The 25,307-nt window shown below is 45.0% G+C and overlaps 2 protein-coding genes across 2 annotated transcripts in view; one reads left to right on the top strand and one right to left on the bottom strand.

The window, feature by feature from the left end:
* The window catches only part of LOC147709567 (fucolectin-6-like), a 475,797-nt gene that overhangs the window by 167,089 nt on the left and 283,401 nt on the right, over nt 1-25,307 (bottom strand). The window lies entirely within an intron of this gene.
* Nucleotides 1,965-24,286, top strand: LOC147709568 (uncharacterized). Its single transcript, XM_086925205.1, has 2 exons — nt 1,965-2,921; nt 24,272-24,286. Exons 1-2 carry the CDS (start codon nt 1,965-1,967, stop codon nt 24,284-24,286), a joined length of 972 nt encoding a protein of 323 aa, XP_086781331.1.

Raw genomic sequence — 25,307 nt, 5'->3', positions numbered from 1 at the left:
CAATGGGAAGAGGGAACGCGGGCCGCGTATGCCCAATCGGAAGTAGATAAAGAAGTGCACCGCAACACCAGGGCCAGTCATTGGCCCTTTTAGAAACACGCATCCAGGGTTGACCAATTGCTGGCGACGTATGCCACTGACATGGGCTCAGGGCCCTATATATGTGTGATTTCCAAAAGCACGCATTCAACGCTGGGACCCAGTGCTGCCTGTGACCATCACCTTGACCTGCTGCTGCTGAGCTGACCACCGACTGCTGCCTGTGACTATCACCTCAACCTGCTGCTGCTGAGCTGACCACCAACTGCTGCCTGTGACCATCCTCTTGACCTGCTGCTGCTGAGCAGACCACCGACTGCTGCCTGTGACCATCACCTTGACCTGCTGCTGCTGAGCTGACCACCGACTGCTGCCTGTGACCATCACCTCGACCTGCTGCTGCTAAGCTGACCACCAACTGCTGCCTGTGACCATCACCTTAACCTGCTGCTGCTGAGCTGACCATGATTGCTGCTCTAGTGCCATACTCCGTGATCTTGCCATGTCAAGAGTCAAAGAGATCCGGTCTCGTCCCTTCACCGCAGCGGAGCTGGATGTCCTCATGGACGGTGTGCTTCGTAACTTTGGATGGCTCTACGGCACCCCCGGACAGGTGGTAAGTTCAGTGGGGGACATGTTGGTGTGCATGAGGTGGTCAATGACTCCTGGCTTTTGCAATCTTGGCTGTGTGCTGTGGGCCCAACACATATGTCGGAATGTGCATGGCTGCTGACAGATACGTGTTGCCCCTATCTGTGTGACTGGCCAACTGTCCACTGACTTGGCCCCTTTTGTCTCCCATCATGGTAGGTCAAGCTGCACCTTCGCAAGGCCGTGTGGAGGAGCATAGCACGTGAGGTACGGGCAGTGGGGGTGTGCAATAGACGACATACACACTGCCACAAACGCTGGGACGACATTTCCAGGCTGAGCAAGAATGTAGCGGAGATGACGCTGGGGATGATTCCAATAACGCCACGTCTGGCCCGATGCTCCATGACCCCTCTCATGCACCGTATCATTGCTGTGACGCATCTTGACCTGCCAGACCAGCTGAGTGTGGATCAATAGCAAACTAGCGGTAAGCTGATTGTCTGTGTATAATACTTGGGAGTGCAATGAATGTATTGGTGCGCAGACACAGTAGTGACTTCCGTGGTGCATATGTATCGCAGCAATGCCATGTTGGTGACATTGGCGGAGTGTAATTTGACATCCAGGTCCGGCATGTTGACACGCCACTTGCTTAGTAGTTGAGTGTTGATGCACATGCCGTAGAGGTCTGTGGCCCCATGGCATGACATGTGTGCAGATCTACATGCTCTTGCCCTGTCCGCATGCTGCACATGTTTCACAGCCACCACCGGTTAATTCATGTGAAGATGACTGGTAGGGGTGGGCCGTGTGCAGGATGGGGGCTAAGTGTTCATTGTCAGCAATGGAATAAGGGATTCCTTGTCCTTCTGTACGTGAGTGTGCCCATGACTTACACCTCTTTTCTGTGCATTTCAGCTTTGGCAGAGGGCACTCAGCCACAGACGGCAGAGATGAGTGGTGGCAATCCATCCGGATCAGACTTCACACACACGCAGACTGACACAGAAGAGGGCAGCCCCGGAGAGGGGGACAGGACCGTCCCTGAGGACTCGCATGTCGAGACACCATCGTCCTCATCTTCCGACAGTGTTGGTGAGTCAGCACTGTTGTCACAGACTGGGATTGGGCAATCAACACCTTCGGTCGGGACACAGCACATAGGGCCCACACTGCCGCCAACTGCACCATGTACTGTTCGTGCACGCAGGAGTAGGGGGAGCAGAGTGGTGTTCGGTGCAGGCACCGCTGCCCCTGCACTGGTGACCCAAAATGCACTTTGTGCTGAGGCTGTAGATCTGCTGCGACAGCTGTGTGTGGGGCAGACCAATATGACAAATGCATTTCAAGACCACGATAGGAAGTTGGGGCAGGTGGTGGCATTCATGGAATGGATGCATGGCGATCTTGCTGGTCTACAGAGGACAGTTCAGTCATTGGCAAGCAGTGTGTCGTCTGCCATTGTACAGTCGCATGGACAGGGTGCTACTTCTGTTCCCCCATCTACAACACTGGATGTCTCAGGGGGGAGTGAATATTCTGACCATGACTCTAATACAGGTTATTGCACTAGAAGCAGCCACAGACAGCACGTCAGGCCACGGAGGGCACTGACACCATCCCCTAGGTCAGCAAAATCTGCTCACAAAGACAACGTTAGACACACTGGAGTTCACACACAGGATCCACAAGTGGTGTTGGGGGAAATGCCTTCACATGCTACACAGGCATCTCACACAAAAGGTACTCCCAAGGCAAGGGATACTCCCGAGTCCATGGACACTCCCTTGGACAAGGACAGTCCAAAGACACCTCTTCAGAGCAGGGACTCTCCCAAGGACAGGGACACTACGAATGAAGGGGCCACTCCCAAGGGCAGGGACAAGGACAGTCAAAAGACAAAGGCACCTCAGAAGAGTAGGGACACTCCCAAGGACAGGGACACTATGAAGGAAGGGGCCACTCCCAAGGGCAGGGACAAGGACAGTCAAAAGACTAAGGCACCTCAAAAGAGCAGGGACACTCCCAAGGACAGGGACACTACGAAGGAAGGGGCCACTCCCAAGGGCAGGGGCAAGGACAGTCAAAAGACTAAGGCACCTCAAAAGAGCAGGGACACTCCCAAGGACAGGGACACTACGAAGGAAGGGGCCACTCCCAAGGGCAGGGGCAAGGACAGTCAAAAGACTAAGGCACCTCAAAAGAGCAGGGACACTCCCAAGGACAGGGACACTACTAAGGAAGGGGCCATTCCCAAGGGCAGGGACAAGGACAGTCAAAAGACAAAGGCACCTCAGAGGAGCAGGGACACTCCCAAGGACAGGGACACTACTAAGGAAGGGGCCACTCCCAAGGGCAGGGACACACACAGGGTGAAGGTGTCTTCTGGAGACAGATACACCACAGACGACAAGTCTGCTGCCAGGAACAGGGCACCGTCCAGGGAACAGGGAAGGTCCAGAGACAACACTCCTACGGACAAGGCACATCCAAGGGACAAGGCTTCTCCCATAGACACTGGCGCAATCAAGGACAGACATACATCACCCCTGGCTGCACTGAGGCTGATGTTGTTGAAGGAACGGAAAACAGATGTCTCCGCGGCGGAGTACCCCCATACCTCCACTCCCATCCTGGCCCATCAGAAGCAGGGGAAGGAGTCCCCTGTTGTTGCATCCCCCATTACACATGATGCTGAGTACAGGCGGCAGCCACACAGCAAACGACAAGCAGGGTCCAGCACGTCCCCAGATGGCAGAGCCCCAGCAGCAGATGCTCCACCTTTGCTGGGTGATGTTTCATTTGATTCTGCACCACTTGCCAGTCCTGTCATGTCCAGGGTGCCCTCACATATCCCAAAAAAATGTAGACACACACCATTGACACCTGACCACACCGATGTGGCTCAAGTACAGCTATCCCCAGCTCCCAGAGCCACCCTGCCACCTGGCCCATACAGCCCTGTGCCTCATCAATCAGGTGTTCTCAGTGGCGCATCAGAGGATCACTCTCAGTTGTCAGATAGTGGCACTGTGTCTGTTGTCTGCTGTCATGCATCATGTTGTGGCACTGTCTCAGTTGTGCCCTCTCCTGTTTCTGGTGCTGGCAGTGTGTCTGGGTCTATGGCACATGTGTCAGTCACTAGAGCTGTGGCTGTGTCGCACGCTCCTATGTCTGGTGCTGGCACTGTGTCTGGGTCTATGGCTCAGGTGTCAGTCACTAGAGCTGTGGCTGTATGTCACGCTCCTATGTCTGGTGCTGGAACTGTGTCTGGGTCTATGGCTCAGGTGTCAGTCACTAGAGCTGTGGCTGTGTGTCACACTCCTATGTCTGGTGCTGGCAGTGTGTCTGGGTCTTCCAACCCCACGTCGACATCAGGCCCCAAAACCACTCTAGTAACGTCCAATCCCCTACGTCCACGTGTATGGACTCGGAGATCTTATGCAACTTCGAGATGGCTTGATAGACAGTTGGAGCGTTGTCAGGAATGAAAATGCAGCAACTCGAATGGATCACCTTACATACTCCACCTCTATCTGCAAGGACAACATCTAAAACCATACGATTTTGTAACGTCATAAGCCTGTCCGCCTGAAGCTCTGCTGTGATGTTGCCAAGGGCACTTGCAGTGATATTAGCAGTCAATTCCACCACTCGAGTCAGCTGTCTCAGGTTCCTACTATTGATCATAGGTCCCCAAAATGGCAAGAAACCCTTAAAGAAGTCTACTGCTTCTTGACCGGCAGTGTCCTCTTCGCTAATCACGCCTCTCACAACTCTGGTCTTGTGATAATCCGACCCAACAGTAAAGGTCGGCGGCAACAAATTCGCAATATAACATGTGCCTGAGAAATCACGAGGCAACCATGTATATGCGCGGTCATAGCAGACAAAATAAGTACCCTTGGCAGTCAGAAGAATCGGGGAAGAGAGCATCGGTAAAACATACGTTTCAGTACAGGCACTCCTCCCAAGCTGAGCTCGCGGGCTTCGGCCAAGACCTTTCAGACAGAAATTACCGAGATGGGGTACGATCCAGATCGGAGACGAGCTTATAAGCTGCCGATCACCCACTGACATGCTATACTAAGCCTCACTCAGATCTCTGTATGCTCGCACCTCTTCCTCTTGGATAAGCGATGCGTCGAAGATATCCCTATCTAAATCGGCAATCGCTCTTGCCAAAGGCTTGTGGTATGGGCCAGGACCATGATCTGCAGTTCGTGGCTCTCGATGGGGGTAGGAATCTAGTGCGCTACGAAACATTGTTTGAAATGCTCGCGCTGAACCCTGGGAACTGTAAGGAAGAACCAAGTCGTACGGAATTCCCCTATCGGTGGTATGTGGCACTAACCCACACACCCAACAGTTGGTAGTGTTCATCACCAACTGATGCTGATGAAGGAGCTGAACGAAGGAGTTGTTCATAAATTCCGCACGTCTAACCTGCTCGTGTTGGGGTAAAATATGGAAGGAATGAGGAGAAGCAGTGGAAGTAGGTTAAAGTTCAGAAGAAGGGGTAGGTGTAGCAGAAGGCAATAATGACTGTATCGCATAATACACTCCACCCACCAGTAACGAAGAAACAGTAATGAACAGTAGGAACACCTGAAAAATAAAGCATTTAGTACGTACAATCCTATGCAATTCGAATCTTTGTGCTTGAGTCTTCTCCACTTCCGACAGCTTTGAAAAAGCCATCCTCTAAAACCGTCCGCAACGTTCTTGACGCACTTCGTTCTGAGTAGCAATAGTCAATCCCCAGGAGTTCCTAGAAATCGACGGCCTCCAACCTAGTGTCAGGACCTACTAAACAGAAGGAAGTACCCACACAGCCCTACGGTCCACCCGGATGTAAGGTTCTTTTAATTAAGATATATACAAAGTCTGCTAGCTGTGGAAATAACCATACATGTGTGGAAAAGAACTCAGAATTCAAACAGAAAACCACAGTTATTCAAAATGTTCAGATTGATAATGGGGTAACGTGGATTTCAAAAGGAAAAAGCAAAAAGAATTTTATTAGTCTCTAGTATTGGAATGAAGAAAATATCTGCTTCTTCCAGGACGAGTCTGCTCTTCAAACAATTGGTCAGATGATGAAACAGAGTCCTGTCGGTCAGACGATAGTTCAGATCTTGAATTCTCCAATGACAAAGGTTCAACAGCGTTGTCTGGCTGAACTGAAGTATCTCCCACAGGCTGAGCGTCGCTAAACGGCACAAAGTTCGGCAAAGCCTCAGTTTCAGATGCGGCGATGCCTGTCCTCACCCACGAGTCCGCTGGTAAAGGTATCGGTACCTTGTTGGTGTGGGTGGCGTGCACCCAATGCTTGCGGCCCTCCAAACGAACAGCAGTTCTCATTGCAAGGAGCACTTGGAAGGGTCCAATGAACCTCGGCTCAAGGTTTCGCTTTTGGCCAAAGTTCCTTGTAACCAACCAGTCTCCGGGTTGGAGCTGTTGGCCTGGACCCTCCGTCTGCATCGGCAGTGCTTCAAAAACCTGTTGATGAATTAACCTCAGTTTAGCAGTCAGATCATGAAGATAATCAATCAGCATTGGATATTCAAGATTGGTGAATACACTGGGTCTAGGAACCCCCCAAATATTTTCAGGACGGCCGAACACAATCTCATATGGGCTGAGCCCTACTCGAGAGTGCACAGTCGCCCTAGTTGACAGAAGAGCCAAAGGCAAAGCGTCAGGCCACGAGAGACCAGTCGTAGCCTGAATCTTTGCGAGTTTTAGTTTTAGAGTCCCATTGTACCCCTCAACCAAACCTGCTGACTGGGGATGGTTGGCGCTATGGAATTTCTGTGTAATTCCAAGGCCCTTACACACACTCTTCATCACACTCCCCACAAACTGTCTTCCGTTATCAGACCATACAATCCGTGGCATTCCACACCGAGGAAAGTATTCCTTCAGTAGGACTTTCGCGGTGGACAAGGCAGTATTGTCTTTGAGAGGGTAAGCTTCGATCCATCGGGAGAATGCGCAAACCACAACTAAAACGTATTTTAGGTTATTGCATCGCTCCATATGGTTGAAGTCCAACTGGATTACCTCAAAGGGACATGTAGGAGGAGCAAAGTGGCCGGGGGGTGTAGGAGTTCCCTTGCCAGGATTGTACATCATACATATAATACAATTCTTGACCAATCTCTCAGCACACTTAGCGATACCATCATTCTTCCATACAGGGGACAACAACTTACAGATACCTTTCGCACTGATATGTGACAAACCGTGTGCCATGGTCACAACAGCTAGCACATATGTATCCGGCAACATCCACCTTTTATTCTCCGACAAATCAATCCAACAACCATTCGCATCCAACTTTCCTGTACTGTCCTTCCACTTGGTCTTTTCAGTCTCGGTAGCCTCATTCTGAATCGCTTTCACACTTTCAATAGTGTCCTCACACATACCCGTTTCTGCAGGCCACCTTACCGAACTCGTCACAAACATTCTAGTTGTAAGGTTTCGCGCAGTCTCCTTAGCAATCTCATCAGCGAACGCATTGCCACGACCAACATCATCCGTCACCTTACGGTGCGCACTACATTTAATAATCGCCACCTGCTTGGGCAATGTAAGTGCATCTAAAACATCATTCACAAGCTGTCCATGCTGGATTTTCGTACCATGCGATGTCATAAAACCTCTCTCTCTCCACAATCGTCCGAAGCTATGGGCGACGCCAAAAGCATACTGGCTGTCAGTAAACACATTCTACCCTCTTTCCTTTGGACAAAACACACGCTCTAGTTAAGGCAATTAGCTCTGCCGCCTGTGCAGAGTTCTGATTCAGTCTTGCAGTTTCCACAACCGTACTCAACGTTACCACAGCATACGCAGTCGTCAGATCACCATTCGGCAACTTAAAACACGAACCATCCACATACAAGGTACCATCGGGTTCTTCCAATGGAGTGTTTTTTAGGTCAACATGACCCTTCGTTTCTTCCTCAGTTCGCAAATAACAATCGTGCGGTGGTACCTCGTCTGATTCCATATTGGTTGGCAACAAAGTCGCCGGGTTTAGGACATTGCAGCGCTTTATTTGAATGTGACTTGCCAAAAGCGTCAGCTCATAACCAGACAACCTTGCGCTCGTCAAGTGTTGGGTTTTCGTACGATTCAAGAGAGTGTCAACTGCATGCGGAACCATCACCGTAAGCATATTATCCATGACCAATCCTGCAGATTGTCGGATGGACACCGCAGCTGCCGCTGTCGCTCTTAAACAGCTCGGCAATGCTCTAGCTACCGGGTCCAAGGTCGAGGAAAAATATGCACATGGACGTTGCTTACCGCCAAATTGTTGCGTCAAAACACTCAACGCACAACCTTCCCTCTCGTGAACGTATAGTGTAATCGGCTTACTGTAGTCAGGAGTACCTAACACAGGGGCCGAACACAACGCATCACGCAGTTCAGAAAAACTTTTCTGACACTCTTCCGTCCATGGCAAAGGAGTTGGAACATCCTTACACGTAAGGGCTACCAATGGTTTTGCTAGCAATGAAAAATTTGGAATCCATTGCCTGCAGTATGACGTGATACCTAGAAAGGCACCCACATCTCTCTGAGTTGTTGGCACAGTCATCCGAGCGATCGCTGCAATTCTCCCTAGGGTCAACCTTCTTCCCTCCTTTGATAATAAGTGACCTAGATCGGTGCCTTCTTGGCAACAATATTGCACTTTAGAAGGTGACACCTTGTGATGTAAGTCACAGAGATGTTGCAATAAAGAAACCGTAGCAGTTTTGCAAATGTCTCGTGTGTCCGCAGCCACCAATAAGTCATCGACATATTGAATCAAGGCCGCACCAGCCGGTAACACAAACGCATCAAGTTGAGTCTTCAGGGCTTGGCTGTATATCGATGGACTCTCACAGTAGCCCTGAGGAGCACGTTTAAACCAAAAGCTGCGGCCACCTAAAGAAAAACCTAACAAGTCCCTGCTCTCTTCAGCAATCGGAATGCTAAAGAAAGCATTCTTCAAATCGATCACTGAGAACCAGGACGCAGATGCTGGAATCAGAGTCAGTAAAGCCATAATATCAGGCACCACAGGGAACTGAGGAACCACAATTTTGTTCACCTCCCGTAAATCAATGACAAAATGATAAACAGGAGGCTTAGATGGATCAGTGCGTTTCAAAATGGGTAACACAGGACTATTACACACGTTTCCCCAAGTCTCCTCGATAACATCTTTCTCGATCAAATCATAGATAATCGCTAACAACGCTCGCTCACCATCAAGGGAGATACGATACTGGGGAATACGTGGTAATCGCACATTCGATTTCAAGTGGACAACATAAGGAGAGATGTCAAGCAGACCCACGTCATTGGGACCTGTTGCCCACAAAGATGCAGGAAGAGAACTCAATTCCGGTGGGAGCTTATCAATGGACAAATACATAGGAGAGATTACTCTCTCACCCAACGTAAGCTTGACTCCCGCAGGAGAACAATACAAAGTCGCATACAGACGTTTCAGCAAATCCAGACCCAAAAGATTTTCACCACAACCAGTAGTCAAAATCAAAGGAGCTTGCAGCTCACGAGGCCCAATTGTGAGGGGCAAAGGGCGAGAAACCGGATTGTTAACAGGGGCACCGGAGAATCCAACGAAAACATTTGTTAAGCCAGACAAAGGTGCGCCAGGGAGTTTCGAATGCATGATGGAACTTTTCGCTGCACCAGTGTCCAACAGAAAAGGCTTAACTACGCCCGAGGTGGCAACTGCGACGTAAGGCCCTCTCTGATCGACCGGAACTGATACTACTCCCTCTCCTTGTCCATGGCTGTCCTAGTAATTTCCGTCGTCAGTACCCTGATTGACGTAATAATCGTCCACATTGTACTGTGCAGATCTACCTGACGATGATCCACGCTGATCAAAACAATTATTGGAATCAGAGGAATTATTAGAACGTTCATTTTGATTCTGAGTAACACCACGACCTCTACCTCGTGAAGCCTGTTGAGGACCACTACGGCCTCCTCTAGATGAATTACCACTATTTCGATCGCGCAAAACCGGACAATCAAATTTCAAATGACCCTCACCTCTACAATAAGCACACTGATTGTACCCAAGCATAGATCTCTGCGAAGGAGAGTCATTTTGCGACTGTGACCTAGCGGGCTGTGATTGCGATCTATTCCGCTGCTGAGAATCATTTTGATTCGAGCGCGGAGGATACGCTTGTTGCAACAGAACTTTCGTTTTGAGCTCTTTCGTCTTTTTATCTGCACGATCTTTTTCTTCTTTCTCTCTATTTTCATAATATTGAGCCGTGGCCAATATCTGAGCAGAAGTAGAAACAGCCCACGCACTCTCTGAATTTTTTAATTTGTTGCTAAGTTCAGGCAACAGATTCGACACAAACTTATCCACAAACAATCTCTGGCCTCTCTCAGTGCCCATATCTTGACCACTATGATTGATGAATGCCTCCTCAAATCTCGTAAAGAAATCGGAGACACTCTCGTCCTTCTTTTGCTTACAAGCAGACAATTTGTCCCAGTTGACTTTCATAGCTGGCATAAGCTTTTTCATGAGGGTAATTATTCTCTGAGGAAGATCGGTAATGAGCTATTCAGGCTTAGCCCCACCAACCTGCAAACCGTCCGCGGCTGTAAGTGCAGCCCAATCACCACCTAATTCAGCTGCATGATCTTCGTGACGTATTTTCGCCCATACTGGCTGCGGCACGACATTACCGAACAACATATCGATGTCGGCAAGATTCATTATCGTAGCATCCACTAGCTGAGACAATTCTTTATAGTACCCTGCCGGATTTTTGCGAGGGTCGGGCAAAGTCTGCTTAACCTGCAAAACTTCTGATCGTTTCCATGGAAGGTGTATCCACACCCTCTGGAAGTGCGGCAGGATCGGAGGGTTAGCACCAGGGTTACCTGGCATATACACTGGTGGAACTTCACGCATGGGATACTGACCAGGCGTTGCCATCCACTCCTCAGTTTCATCTTTAAACAATGCTCGGGGTATCACAGTGGGACGAAAAGATAGAAGATGCTCAAGAGCACGTCGAACATTGCTACCCACAAGTATACCACTCGCAAATTGAAGCTGAAGTTCAGTTACGTCAACCGGTACTTCGTTGACCTCATCATTAGATACTGCTTCACGTAAGAATTTGCACATTTCGTCAAACACAAATCTCTGTGTCGGTTCATTGAATTGAGAGAAAGTCTCAACGACTATGCGCGGGGGATTTTTAAGGGGGTACCTAATCCAATGCCGCGCCATTTTGATTAATGTATCACGTTCCCTACCACCAGGAAGCTGGCTTCGTCGTTGGGGAACATCAGAATCATCAGACCCAAGAAGCGGTCCAAAAGGAGAATAAAGATTAGCAACAGTGTTAGGAATGCGTCTTCGAAAAGACGGAGAAGAGGCGTAAAGTACAGGAGCAACTACATGAGGGCTAAAGACAGGAGCAGCAGGAGCTTTGGGAGTAGTCACAAGAGCAGAAATAGCAGGAACAACAGTTTGAGAAGGTATAGACGGTGGAGCAGTAGGAGCAGGTAGAGGAATGGGAACAAGAGGATTCGCAATAGCAGGACCAACGACAGGCTGATTAACAGCTGCCGGAACAGCAGGTTGAGGAACAGGAGGAACCACGGGACCTGTGGTATCCTGTGCATATGGAGGTGGCGACTTCAGTAGATAGGACAGCAAAGGATCCTCTACTGCTTCCTCTCCCTTCTTTTCCGTACCCGTCGGTAAAGCGGGGTAGCATTTATCCCCTGTCATACGTTGTAATCTATCAAAAATGTACTTTTCCTTCTCTTCTTTGTCTCGCTGAAACTGCTCTGCATTTCTCATCGTTGTAACGATACCTTCTCTCTTATTACGTTTAAGCTGCTTGATTTCTTTCTGCTTGGCTTCTTTACGCCATAACCGAAAGGAATCAAACATGGCCGGCCTTGCTTTCTTTTGAAACAATTTAGCTTCAAGATTATCTAAAATCGGGGTCTCAAAACTACCATGAGGTGGCCAACTAAGGACACCGTCATTCTTAGTGTAACGAACCCAACAATCATTGAATGTGATAGGACCCATACCATGACGACTATATAATTCGTAAATTGGAGTTCCAACCGAAGGTATCGGACACGAGTCCTCCAATCGGGAATCCGCACCACAACCTCTAAAGCAACTGAACAAAGTACTACGGCCAGGCATCGTGCACACCAACCGAGTTTCACAAACGTCACGGGTTATTGGATTACAATGTCCCCGCAAATGTGCAAAACCCTCGGTTTTTGGCGACTGCAGACGTAAAATAGAACAACTAAGAACAAAATACAAAGAACCACAAATGCAATGGAACCATGCAACAACTAAGCACCCACAACAACTAAGGATTTTGGGAGCGACCTACAAATACTTAACTCAAAGAACAATGGCGTCACCAGGAAGGCCCGTCAATCGTCTCGCTGTACCAAGGTCTACGCCAGGCGCCAAAACAGGTCTACAGTCAGGGCAGCAGTCCGTCGCAGCCGTCAGGAGGCGGGGATCTTCGCGGGAAAAGTCTTCGGGCCACTTGTTCCGACAACAGGATCGATGAAGCGGGGTGCACCTTCCCTCGGAGATTTCACACGAAGTTCCTCACGATCGTCGGGCTTTGGACCGGTACCACTGATGCAGCCCCATGTGGGCGCCAACTGAAGGACTGGGTTTTCTTAAGACCCAGCGGTGCCAGGGATAACACCTGAAACCTTTGTGGGTTACCTGTTCCGGCGTACAAATGACAGAGACACGGGACACTTCCTTCGGCGTCAAAGATTCGAGGTTTATTTACTGCAGGGAACACAGAAGTCATGAGAAGTACATAACATGTATGTTCACGGAGACTGCTTCAAATTGTATCTGTGGATCGCTCCTTTTATACAGTTTTTCATCATAAGATAACACAGCAAACAAAAGGTTACAACCTAGTTCCCATAATAAATTTCATAGGGGGTCGCTTTCATGTATTCAGGGCCCGGAACATAATTACAGTAGCATTGGTCGGGTCCCAACTGTAAAAGTACATCTTCCCACCATTAGTGCATTCCGTTTGGCTGTAAAAGACTCAAGGAAGGGACAGAAACAGGTGCAGAGGAAGACGAGGATAGCGAACAGATCGAAAAGAGTGTAAAGGGGGTGGTATCAGGAAACACGATTGCAGGGATCAAAGGAGACATGCCTAATGAATGCGCAACTGAGACAATAGATCGGCACGGCAAGATGAGCCTCAAACGGGGCCATCTGCCTTACAGTGTCATCCCCCTCATCATAAAGGCACCCTCAAAGGAACACGTGTCTTCCGCAAGGGCTTGGGAATCCCAGGGTCACGAAGTGGACAGTGTCCGTTCGCTGGCTACTTGAGGGCAAGAAACAAAATGGATGCCGTATCTAAAATGGAACCCGTGGGTTCAGATGAAGAAACCCACGAAACAGACGAACAGTTTAGGCTAGCACAGCGAAAACGCGTACACCCACTAAACTCGTCATTTGCGGTTCATAGATACCAGACTCGACCATATTCGGGCGAGTCGAAAACACCACTTACAATTGTCACGAAACCTCACAGTCACTAGAGCTGTGGCTGTGTGTCACACTCCTATGTCTGGTGCTGGCAGTGTGTCTGGGTCTATGGCTCATGTGTCAGTCACTAGAGCTGTGGCTGTGCCGCACACTCCTATGTCTGGTGCTGGCAGTGTGTCTGGGTCTATGGCTCATGTGTCAGTCACTACATCTGTGTGTCACACTCCTATGTCTGGTGCTGGCAGTGTGTCTGGGTCTATGGCTCATGTGTCAGTCACTAGGGATGTGGCTGTGTCTCAGACTCCATTTTCTGGTGCTACCAGTGTGTCAGGGGCAGGTACTTCAGGCAGTCCAAGTGCTCCGTGATGTGCGGTGTGTTTCCCTTCACTCACATCTATTTGGAGTTGGTGTGTATATTGTGCATGTAAAAGACATTAGCATTGTTCTTGTCCTTGTGTGGGGTTCCTTGCACCTTCTGTACTTGTGCTGCCTCTGATGTAACTGTTAGATGCCATGGACTGTTGATGCACTTAGCCCCTCTCTTGTGCTGCCTCTGATGTACCTGTTCAGTGCAATGGACTGTTGATGCACTTAGCCCCTCTCATGTTCTGCCTCTAATGTACCTGCTCTGTTGGCCACAATGCCCTGTAGCTGTTCTGATACTGCAATCTGCCCTCTCACGTGCTGTCTCTGATGTACCTGTTCAGTGCAATGGACTATTGATGCACTTGTCCCCTCTCATGTGCTGCCTCTGATGTACCTGTCAGTGCAATGGACTGTTGATGCACTTAGCCCCTCTCATGTGCTGCCTCTGATGTACCTGCTCTGTTGGCCACAATGCCCTGTTGCTGTTCTGATACTGCTGTCTGCCCTCTCACGTGCTGTCTCTGATGTACCTACTCTGTTGGCCACAATGCCCTGTTGCTGTTCTGATACTGCTGTCTGCCCTCTCATGTGCTGCCTCTGATGTACCTGCTCTGTTGGCCACAATGCCCTGTTGCTGTTTTGATACTGCTGTCTGCCCTCTCATGTGCTGCCTCTGATGTACCTGCTCTGTTGGCCACAATGCTCTGTTGCTGTTCTGATACTGCTGTCTGCCTCTCATGTGCTGCCTCTGATGTACCTGCTCTGTTGGCCACAATGCCCTGTTGCTGTTCTGATACTGCAGTCTGCCCTCTCACGTGCTGCCTCTGATATACCTGTTCAGTGCAATGGAGTGTTGATGCACTTAGCCCCTCTCATGTGCTGCCTCTGATGTACCTGTTAGATGCCATGGACTGTTGATTCACTTAGCCCCACTCATGTGCTGCCTCTGATGTACTTGCTCTGTTGGCCACAATGCCCTGTTGCTGTTCTGATACTGCTGTCTGCCCTCTCATGTGCTGCCTCTGATGTACCTGCTCTGTTGGCCACAATGCCCTGTTGCTGTTTTGATACTGCTGTCTGCCCTCTCATGTGCTGCCTCTGATGTACCTGCTCTGTTGGCCACAATGCCCTGTTGCTGTTCTGATATTGCAGTCTGCCCTCTCACATGCTGCCTCCGATGTACCTGTTCAGTGCAATGGACTGTTGATGCACTTAGCCCCTCACATGTGCTGCGTCTGATGTACCTGTTAGATGCCATGGACTGTTGATGCACTTAGCCCCTCTCATGTGCTGCCTCTAATGTACCTGTTCAGTGCAATGGTCTGTTGATGCACGTAGCCCCTCTCATGTGCTGCCTCTGATGGACCTGCTAGATGCCATGGACTGTTGATGCACTTAGCCCCTCTAATGTGCTGCCTCTGATGTACCTGTTCAGTGCAATAGACTGTGGATGCACTTAGCCCCTCTCATGTGCTGCCTCTGATGTACCTGCTCTGTTGGCCACAATGCCCTGTTGCTGTTCTGATACTGCAGTCTGCCCTCTCACGTGCTGCCTCTGATGTACCTGTTCAGTGCAATGGACTGTTGATGCACTTAGCCCCTCACATGTGCTGCGTCTGATGTACCTGTTAGATGCCATGGACTGTTGATGCACTTAGCCCCTCTCATGTGCTGTCTCTGATGTACCTGTTAGATGCCATGGACTGTTGATGCACTTGGCCCCTCTCATGTGCTGCCTCTAATGTACCTGTTCAGTGCAATGGACTGTTGATGCACTTAGCCCCTCTCATGTGCTGCCTCTGATGTGCCTGTTAGATGCCATGGACTGTTGATGCACTTAGCCCCTCTCATATTCTGCCTCTGATGTACCTGTTCAGTGCAATGGACTATTGATGCACTTAGCCCCTCTCATGTGGTGCCTCTAATGTACCTGCTCTGTTGGCCACAATGCCCTGTTGCTGTTCTGATACTGCTGTCTGCCCTCTCATGTGCTGCCTCTGATGTACCTGCTCTGTTGGCCACAATGCCCTATTGCTGTTCTGATACTGCTGTCTGCCCACTCACTTCTGCCTCTGATGTACCTGCTCTGTTGGCCACAATGCACTGTTGCTGTTCTGATACTGCTGTCTGCTCTCTCATGTGCTGCCTCTGATGTACCTGCTCTGTTGGCCACAATGCCCTGTTGCTGTTCTGATACTGCTGTGTGCCCTCTCATGTGCTGCCTCTGATATACCTGCTCTGTTGGCCACAATGCTCTGTTGCTGTTCTGATACTGCTGTCTGCCCTCTCATGTGCTGCCTCTGATGTACCTGCTCTGTTGGCCACAATGCCCTGTTGCTGTTCTGATACTGCTGCCTGCCCTCTCATGTGCTGCCTCTGATGGACCTGCTCTGGTGCCTACAATGCCCATGCTCAAGCATACACTGTGGTTATACCCCTATTATGTGTAATAAAGCTAATCAATCATGTGTCGTGGTTTGTCGTAGTCTATCCTGCTTGTGTGCTACAGTTTGTGTATTTGTATTTGCTACAAATCAGTGGTATCGGAACATGACACTCCCCTTCCCAATGTCATGACCCTTGCAGGTATTCCCCTCCAGACAGTGAATGGTTTGTAGCATACCTGCATCGTCGTCGATAGTGGGCCATGACTTGAACGTGGTGGATCGCGAAGAGTATCGGGTAAGCATGTAGTGCTGGGTCCATGACGGCAAGCAGCTTGTGGTGGGTATCTCTGCTATGTATGGTATCTTCGCTGCGGGGAATCCTCCCTGTTCAGGCAGGTTGTTTTTCTGCAGCGGTTTTATGTGTATTTTCCGCCATCTTGATTTGGGGTACGGTCGTAGACGTCAGTCCGTACGGCAGAGTCTCTGGATTGGTTACGTCCGCCGCGTGGTCGGCTGTAGTTGGGCGGCGGTGCGAGCTCTACCATCGCGGACGGAATTTTGACCCTCTTTCCTATCCTGATATGGCGGACGGAGTGACCGCGGCAGGCAGACACAGAAAAGGCTTTTTCCGGATACTCCAGGGCTGCGGTCGCACTTCCGTCCGCCATCATAATGACCCCCTAAATGTATACTGGAGTTGGAATAGTAAATTAATTAGGTTCAGTGTCCAGCACCTACCCCAATTACATGTAGACTGGAGTGGGAATAGTAAATAAAATAGGTTTATTATCCAGCACCTACCCTAATTAAATGTAGATTGGAGTGGGAATAGTAAATTAATTAGATGTATTATCCAGCACCTACCCCAATTAAATGTAGACTGGAGTGGGAATAGTAAATTAATTAAGTTCAGTGTCCAGCACCTACCCCAATACAATGTAGATTGGAGTGGGAATAGTAAATTAATTCGTTTTATTATCCAGCACCTACTCCAATTAAATGTAGACTGGAGTGGGAATATTAAATTAATTAGGTTCAGTGTCCAGCACCTACCCCAATTAAATGTAGACTGGAGTGGGAATAGTACATTAATTAGGTTCAGTGTCCATAACCTCAACAAATTAAATATAGACTGGAGTGGGAATAAAAAATTAATTAGGTTCAGTGTCCATCACCTACCCCAATTAAATGTAGATTGGAGTGGGAATAGTAAATTAATTAGGTTTAATATCCAGCACCTACCACAATTAAATGTAGCCTGAAGTACATATATGTTAATATTCTAAAAAAATACACATTTTTGTACAATGCTAGTGTTAGTTATTTTTGGGTATTAAAATAAATTACACATTTCAAAAAAAAAATATTACATTATTCCAAAAGTAAATAAATTAAAGCAAATTTGTATTATAAATAATAGTATGCATTTTTAACAAATATATAAGTATTTGGATTTTTCAATTTAATACAAATTGTTTTTCATTTGTATAGTTTTTGAGAGAAGTACATTATAGGGCTATAGAAACAGTATAGTTAATGTGAATACATTATACATTTGAATATATTTTGTACATATATTTGGATGAATTTTTCATTTTGCTATTACAAAGTTTGTATAACTATATCCTTTTTTATACATTTTGCATATTATTTTTATCAAACAAATATGATATATATGTTAATATAAATGTAAAGTAAATAGATTACATTATATCTAGTACATTTTATACTAAACAATTTTTCTATATCAACATTTGAGTATTTCTGTATGAAATAAATGAATGAATTTTAATAATATTAATATGTTTTTATTAATATTAATACATTTCAAAAGTTAGGAAATGTATTATTTGATAGAAAATAAATGTATATGTTAATTTGCAATTTTTTTTAAACATACATTTTATTAAATTATAATATTAAATATTATAATGTGATAATATTTAATTTTATAATTTTACAATATATGAAAAAAATTAAACATTTTGTAATACATTATATACAATTTTATAAAATCGGAACAATATTTGTATATATTTTCTAATATACATTTTTTGTTAAATACATATTTTAGTCATTTATTTAACTATTATTGTATTGATATATTATTTGGGTGTTTTATTTTGTAACCGCTCTTGGTCTTTTTGGGTCATTTGGGAAGATTCAAGCTTGCGGCTGGAAGCTGCTTCACGTTTGAGAAGGTAAGAGATATTTTCTTTATTTTTTAACTATTTTAAGTGTGTTTTGAAGGTAGTAGTTTCATATTTAGGGTGTGTGGAGTTCTGTTTTCGATGTTGTGATGATTGTAGTCGTTTATTTAGGTTTTAAATTTTAGTGGCGTTTTTCGAATTTACGGCATACTTAGGGCTTCATTAGGATGACGGGCGGACTTTGCTTGCCCGTCATCCCATCGTAAATCACGACCGCCCGCCTAAAGGGCGGGGGTCCCGACATTGGCATTAGGATGCGCCCGCCACAGTGGCGGGCGGTGCTCACTGCAACGCCCTTCACAATGTTAATAACAAATGCATGCATTTGCATTATCGAAGCGGCAGGCACCGCGTGGTGCCTGCCGCTGCGAATATGCAAATGCAGGGTGGTACCACAGGTACCCCCCGTGTGCCACCCCCCTTTGGCCGTCACTCTGAGGGCCCACAGGGGCCTCCCAGAGTGAACACCGCATGCCTTTCCGTGGCGGCATTGCTGCCACGGACAGGCATTGAAAAATGCCTATTCTAATATGGCTGGCGGTGTCTGATAGACACCGCCACCATGTTATCTTTTTTCCGCCCCGGCCGCAAGGTGACCGGGGCGGAAAACAAGCGGGCGGTGTTTCCCACCGCTGCGGTCCCCTCCACCATCTTAATATGGCGGGGGGAATGCAGGGAAGGATGTCGGGCGGATTGCCTCCGCTGTGGCCACCGCTACCCTGGCGGAGGAAATCCGCCCGACATCCTAATAGAGCCCTTAGTCTTATTGTGTTTGTATGTACTTAGTTAGTTTTTGTGTCTATGATGCATGTTATTGTGTTTTAAAATGTGTTATTTAACGTTTTATGTGGGTGGGAATGTTTGTGTTTCTATTCTAGGTTTTTGGAGAAAGCGTTTTCGTTATTTGAAGTTTTGCGTTTTTTTTAAAAGGAAGTGTATTTTAGTGGTTTCAACTAATGATTTTTTAACACTTCCTTTATTATTCGGGCTTCCTGGAGCAGTTTTCGACTTTTTCAACGTTTTCGGGGTTTTCACGGATTGAGGATTATCGATTTTTCATGGATATTCGATGGCTTTGGCACAGTTGCATTTTTCCATTTTGTTGGGGTATATTATTTTTTCCATGGATTTATAACTATCTGGATTGTTTTGGAGAAGTTGGATTGTCGATTTACATCTTTGGTAAAGGTAAGTTATTTTAAATATATTTTATTGTGGGTGGGTAAAAGTGTTATTTTTGATTGTTGGTGTTTAGTTATATAATTATTTTGTCTATATATTTAAGAAAAATGATATATATTTTAGACGAAATAATTATTCATTTTTTTAAATGAAAAGTGTTTGTTAATATTTTAGAGATATTTTGGTTTGTTTTTAGTTTAAGAAGTTTTATATTTTAGATTAGGGTTTTGGCAATCATTCTTACGTATTCTAGTCCTTTTGTTGTTGGATAAAGTTGGACTTGTTGTTGTAAATATTGGTACATTTGAGCAGTTTGTCGTGATAGTTTGGGTTTTATTTGTAAGACAGATTGCTCCATTCTTAGTTCTTGAAAGCTTTGTTCTTTTTGGATTGCTATTAGGAGTTTGTGTAGGGTAGGAGTAGTTCGGCCTGTTGAAGATAGGAAGGCATTATGACAACCGTCAACTGCGTTGTTAGTTTTTGCTTCTTGGTTTAGGGTTGATAGATATACATTCCATCAAGGGATTTGGAACTTTGGTTGTCGTCTATGGCCTGATCTGTGTAGTCTCCCCACCCAGGTGTCCTCAAAATAGTCTAAAAGGGGAGCTAGTTTTTGTTCATTTTTGGTGTAGAATGGACTTTCTATTAGTATGTTGTAGTGTTCAGCTACGTCTGTGACTGGAACGTATGCTAGGGCTATTAGGTGTTTTATTTGGTATGCAAATGTCATGTTGGTTGCATAATCAACACTTGGGGGCCGATGATGATCGTGGTTTTCCCGCAACCTCTGGGCCAGCGGAATCCACTGCCGGCCCGGAGGATGCGGGAAAACCGCTGCGGAGCCTCCACAGACCCACCACCAAATTAGGATGGCTGGTGGGTCTTGAATTCCGTCCGCAGCTTTTCCGCCGCGGTCGCCTTCCGACCGCGGCGGAAAAGCACTAACATGGCTGGCGGTGTCTATAATACACCGCCAGCCATATTAGGATGGAGGGAATCACATGCTTTTCCGCGGCGGCTTTTCCGCCGTGGAAAAGCATACGGACATTCACTTTGGGGGCCCGTTGCGGGCCCCCTGGGTGAAGAGGGCATGGGGGTGCACATGGGGGGTACCTATGGTACCCCCTTGCCTTTGCGTGCACGAAGCGGCAGGCACCGCGCGGTGCCTGACGCTTTGTGCATGGAAATGCACTGTTTTCATTTTTTACATCGAGGCGGGTGCTGCTTCAAGCAGCACCCGCTGCAATATAAAAAATACAGGATGTGACCGCCAGGGTGGCGGTCACATCCTAATTGCCATGGAGGGACCGCCGCTGCCCATGTGGACGGTCCCTCTTACTTAGGGGTGGCGGACGGACGCAAGTCCGTCCGCCATCATAATAGGGCCCTAAGTGTTGATTTTTGTAAATGTCTCCATAGACATTGATTGAAGTGGAAGCAACATCCCTGTATGGATGTGTGAGGGTATATTTTAAGGATGGTATTTATCATAGCTTGTTCAAAGTCAATGATTATTTTTAGGGGAAAGAAGTCTGATGTTTCTTCTTTTATTTTGTTCAACATTTGTGTGTATGTTGAAGTTTGTTTGTTTGGCAACAAACAATAGATAAATGGAATGCAGGTGTTATGGTATTGTCCATGTATTGTATATAATTGGTAGAATGGTTTGGGACATATACTAAAGGTGCCATCCATCAACCATGTTTGGCTTTGTTTTAATTTGTTTATAATGTTTATTATAGAAAACATAATTATTCTAATGGGTCTAAGCAACCTTTTGTACGCCGATGACCTTGTCCTTTTTAGCCTCACCAGGGTTGGCCTACAAAGGCTCCTTGATAAACTGCATGACTATACGACTATTAACCAATTAGAGGTCAACTTAAAAAAAAACGCAAGTCGTTCCTTTTGGTAAGAAACGACACACAGGTGGTGGTTGGTCATTCAACAACATAAGCCTCGTAACAGGCCAGTCATATAAATATCTAGGCGTCCACCTGGATTCTAAATACAATTTTAGAAAGCAGCGTAACAAGATCGCAGTCAAAGCAATAACCCTTGCGGTATCACTAGGCAAGCTTGCAAAAAATCTCTCAGGCCCAACCCTATCACCTCTTTTGGAGGTGATGAGAGCAAAAATTGGCCCTACTCTATCGTATGGCATAGAGTTATTTGGGGGGAAAATGAATACAGCCTTGAACCAGCACACAACCAAAATTTATAAAAAGGTTCTCCAGCTGCCAAAATCCGCATCTGCTGCACAGATAAGACTGGAGATGGGACTGATAAACTACGATGCCTCCAACATCGGGGCATATCTTAATCTCTGTCACAAACTAAGACAAGCGGACCCCAATACATTAGAATCCCTAGTCTGGGAAGAAATAACCCAGAAAAATCCAGGTGGAACATACGGCCGTCTCTTTAAAGACGCCATTCAGCAAATGTCAGCAAGTGATTTGTGGGCCCTGAATCCTAGTCAGACAGCATTCAAAATAGGGATAAAAAGGGTGTGAGAATGAGATCAAGTATCATGGATAAAGCACTCTTTTTGAAACGCAGTCACGCCTGGGCTCTTGTAAACTCTTATAGACGGCTAGCCCCCGCCTCCTATCTGGCCTGTACATATTCACTCCATCTAAAGCGCAGCCTTATCGCCATTAGAATGGGCGACTGGCGATTCCTGAAAGATTTACCCTCCTGGCGACGCACCGCTGAAGATTTAACTTGTAGAGGGTGTGGCAAAACAGCTGAAACTATGTCGCATGTGATCTGCCTCTGCCCAGCTTTTAATTCAGAACGCAGGCGGAGACTAAAACCAGAATGGAATAGGCTGGGTGCCAGGACTTGCAGGCAAGCTATCATGGTAGCTTTAAATCCGGAAAACACATCCCTAAACATAAGACTCATAACCTTCATTCTGCAAGCATACCGTAATTTCAATCAAAAGAGGCCCTGCTAAAGTGCCCCTCCCACTTTCCAACCCTTAGGGAGGTTAAAATAAAATGACCAGTAACCTCAGGAATGTCGGCTACTTCCTAAAAGTAGGATACCATTGATGCCGAGTATAATATAAAAGGGAGGAAGAGACAACTTTTTTCCCTATACATCATGCTTCAAGCTACCCTATTTTATTTAAAGAGGCTTAAGAGAAGACAATTTCCATTTTTATAATGACTGTCAACTGACCATGTTTTTATTCTTCAAGATTTTTTAATCTTATTTATTGATACACAATGTGAATTTTGTAACCTTCTTTTAAAGATATATGTGTTATATCTAAATAAAGATAATTGATTTGATAATTATTCTTTTATCTTTATTGTTGTTATCATAAAAGATAAAAGGTTCGTCATTATGAGTTATGGTAAGATCAGGGGGAATTATTATCTCTTCAAAAGTTTTAGGTGTTGGTATTGTTGGTCTTGTAGATTTTTTAGTTCTAGTTCTAGTTCTTTTTATAGAAGCTATTGTTGGTAGTTGACCTCTAGCTTCTCTAGGTACTTTAGGAAGTATTTCTTTAAGTACTACACTTGTTGGTAGTTCTGAGGTGCTGCTTAATTCTTTAATATTTTCCATAGTAGATCTAACTTCTATTTCTGTTAGGTTAGGGGGATGATTGTGTTCAGTAGTATGTATCACACTTGTTTCCCTAGTTGTAGCACGACCATAACATTTATTACTGTAATACTTTGTACATTTCCAATTTACTTTAAGGCCTTTTTGTTTCTCTTGAGTATAAATATACCCCATATAGCATAACAGAAATGTGCCTTTTTGAGATGTAATACATTTTGCATCTTCAGTCATTGTGGATTTCTTATTATAGGTAAATGTTTAAATTTGTAGGCATTAGTAATAGTATATGCATTTTTAATATATACTTACCGATTATATTTTAGTACACTTTGCATGTAGTTTTGTTCTTCTTTGGTTGATGCTCTTTTGTATGTTAGTGATCTGTTGAAAAAAAGTGAATTATATTTTAGTTAATGCTTAAATGTTATATTGGTTTTAGCATTTTGTAGGATTTAATGTTTTATGACGAGCATATAACATTTCTTTTTAAGCATTTAATAAAAGTATTTAAGAAAATGGACAAGGTCTTTCATTAAGTTAACTTTAGAGTTTGTTAAATATTAAGCATTATTAGTAGTACTTGTGCTTTTTAATATATACTTACCAAGTGTTGTTTCTTTGCACTTCAATGTTGATGTTCTTGTAAGATTTTTCTGATTATATTATTTGGTTGGCTGTTGAAAGAAAGTCATATGTATTTTATGTGTTGAATTTCATTTTGATATACATTAAGCATTTTTTAAATACTACATTTATTTTATTTATATTTAAATTTTCTTTTAACATTTATAGGAAATATTAAAAGTCTGAATGGCATTTGTTTCATTCTTGGAACATTTTAGCTGTTTAGTTGTCTTTTATTTATTGTTTAAGGCAGAGTATACTTACTTTTAAGATTAGTTGTTTTTGTAGGTAGACAATGTTCTTCAGTTTTTTGTAGTTGGGTATGTTGTGGCAATATAGAGAGAGAAAAATATAAATTACTATTTATGTTTTGATGATGACAGGCAGGTTACAAGTAAATTGTTAGTTTATTTTTTAAGATTTGATTTACTTACTTTATGATATTTGTTGTTGTGTCGTTTTCAAATTAGTCTTAAAGTTGTAGCAGATCTGGTAGAGTTTCTCCTTGTTCCTTTCCTTGAAGGTGTGAGAGTTTTCAGTTTAGTTCTTTATATAGTGAGTATTTAATTAGTTGTTCATTTTGATTGATTACCTATATTTAAACGTGTTTCTATTGGTTAGTTTATATTTTTTTCATTTTGGTAATCATTTGATTAGTATGTGATTTTGTAACGTCAAATTTTGCTGTTTTTTTCTCATTTTAGGAGAGGTCTTTGTAAGGTATGTTGATTTTGAAAAGGTATTATATTGTTTAGAATTGCTTTATAAATTAAGTGAGTTTATTAAAAAATGTTTAGTTTATTTAGTATGATTATTTATTTTTATTGAGAATTTCTCGTTTTAGTTGAGTTTGTTATGTATATAACATTTTTTATGAGTGTGTATTTTATTATTTCTAATTATAGAGTGTAAATAAAGAATTTATTTGTATTTTTTAGCTGTCGATATTTATGTATAGTCGATAATATTGATGTCTATATTTTTGTTTACGATATTTTAGATATGTGCTATATTTATTTAAGACTGTCGATATAATTGATTTCGACATATGTGCTAACGATTTTTTTGTGTTCGATATTTGTGTTTAACGATATTGTTAACTCGATATTTATGTGGTTTGTTAGTTAAATATAGGAGGTCGATTTATTTGTTATCGATATTTAGTACTCGATAATTTTGTAGGTCGATTTTATTGTTTTCGGTATTTTGTCATAGATTCAAGCCTCGACCTCCCTCAAGCGTGCTATCCTATCTTTTCCTCCCTGTTTTTTCCCTTCCCTGTATCCTTATTACGCACTTTCCTCAGAGGCATTTGGATCTGCTAATAAGTAAACACTTCCGCAACACTCGCAGAAGTTCATGAAAGATCTGAACTTCATCTATAATGTACTTTTTCTTCAGCGTTTGAAAACTATTCAAGTTGTTGTACATTGTTATGTAAGAAGAGAGGCTCAGTCTTCAGGAGTTCTGGGTAGGAGTTTAGCCACGTTTTGAAATTACTAGAAACTGTTTGTGTAGTTGCTTTATTGCATTCTATCCCCTTGGTGCATTAGGTAAATCCTCTTACTGGAGCGTTACTGGTGGCAACATAAAAGAAGTTCACCAGCGAGGGTTCCTACTCCAGAGGGTTCTCACATCCTGAAGCAGTTTCTTCTCTGTCCCACTCCCCTTTCCCCCTTGCTGGTAGGCGTTACTAGTTCTACTTAGGGACGCTACTGGTGAATGGGCTTTGGGAATCTA

The sequence above is a fragment of the Lissotriton vulgaris genome, chromosome 6 (assembly GCF_964263255.1).
Source record: "Lissotriton vulgaris chromosome 6, aLisVul1.2, whole genome shotgun sequence".
NCBI lineage: Eukaryota > Metazoa > Chordata > Amphibia > Caudata > Salamandridae > Lissotriton > Lissotriton vulgaris.
This window is presented reverse-complemented; position numbering and strand designations above follow the sequence as displayed.

Bases quoted from the DNA above. Each gene is read 5' to 3' on its own strand.
- LOC147709568 (XM_086925205.1), top strand. From the start codon at position 1,965: ATGACAAATGCATTTCAAGACCACGATAGGAAGTTGGGGCAGGTGGTG.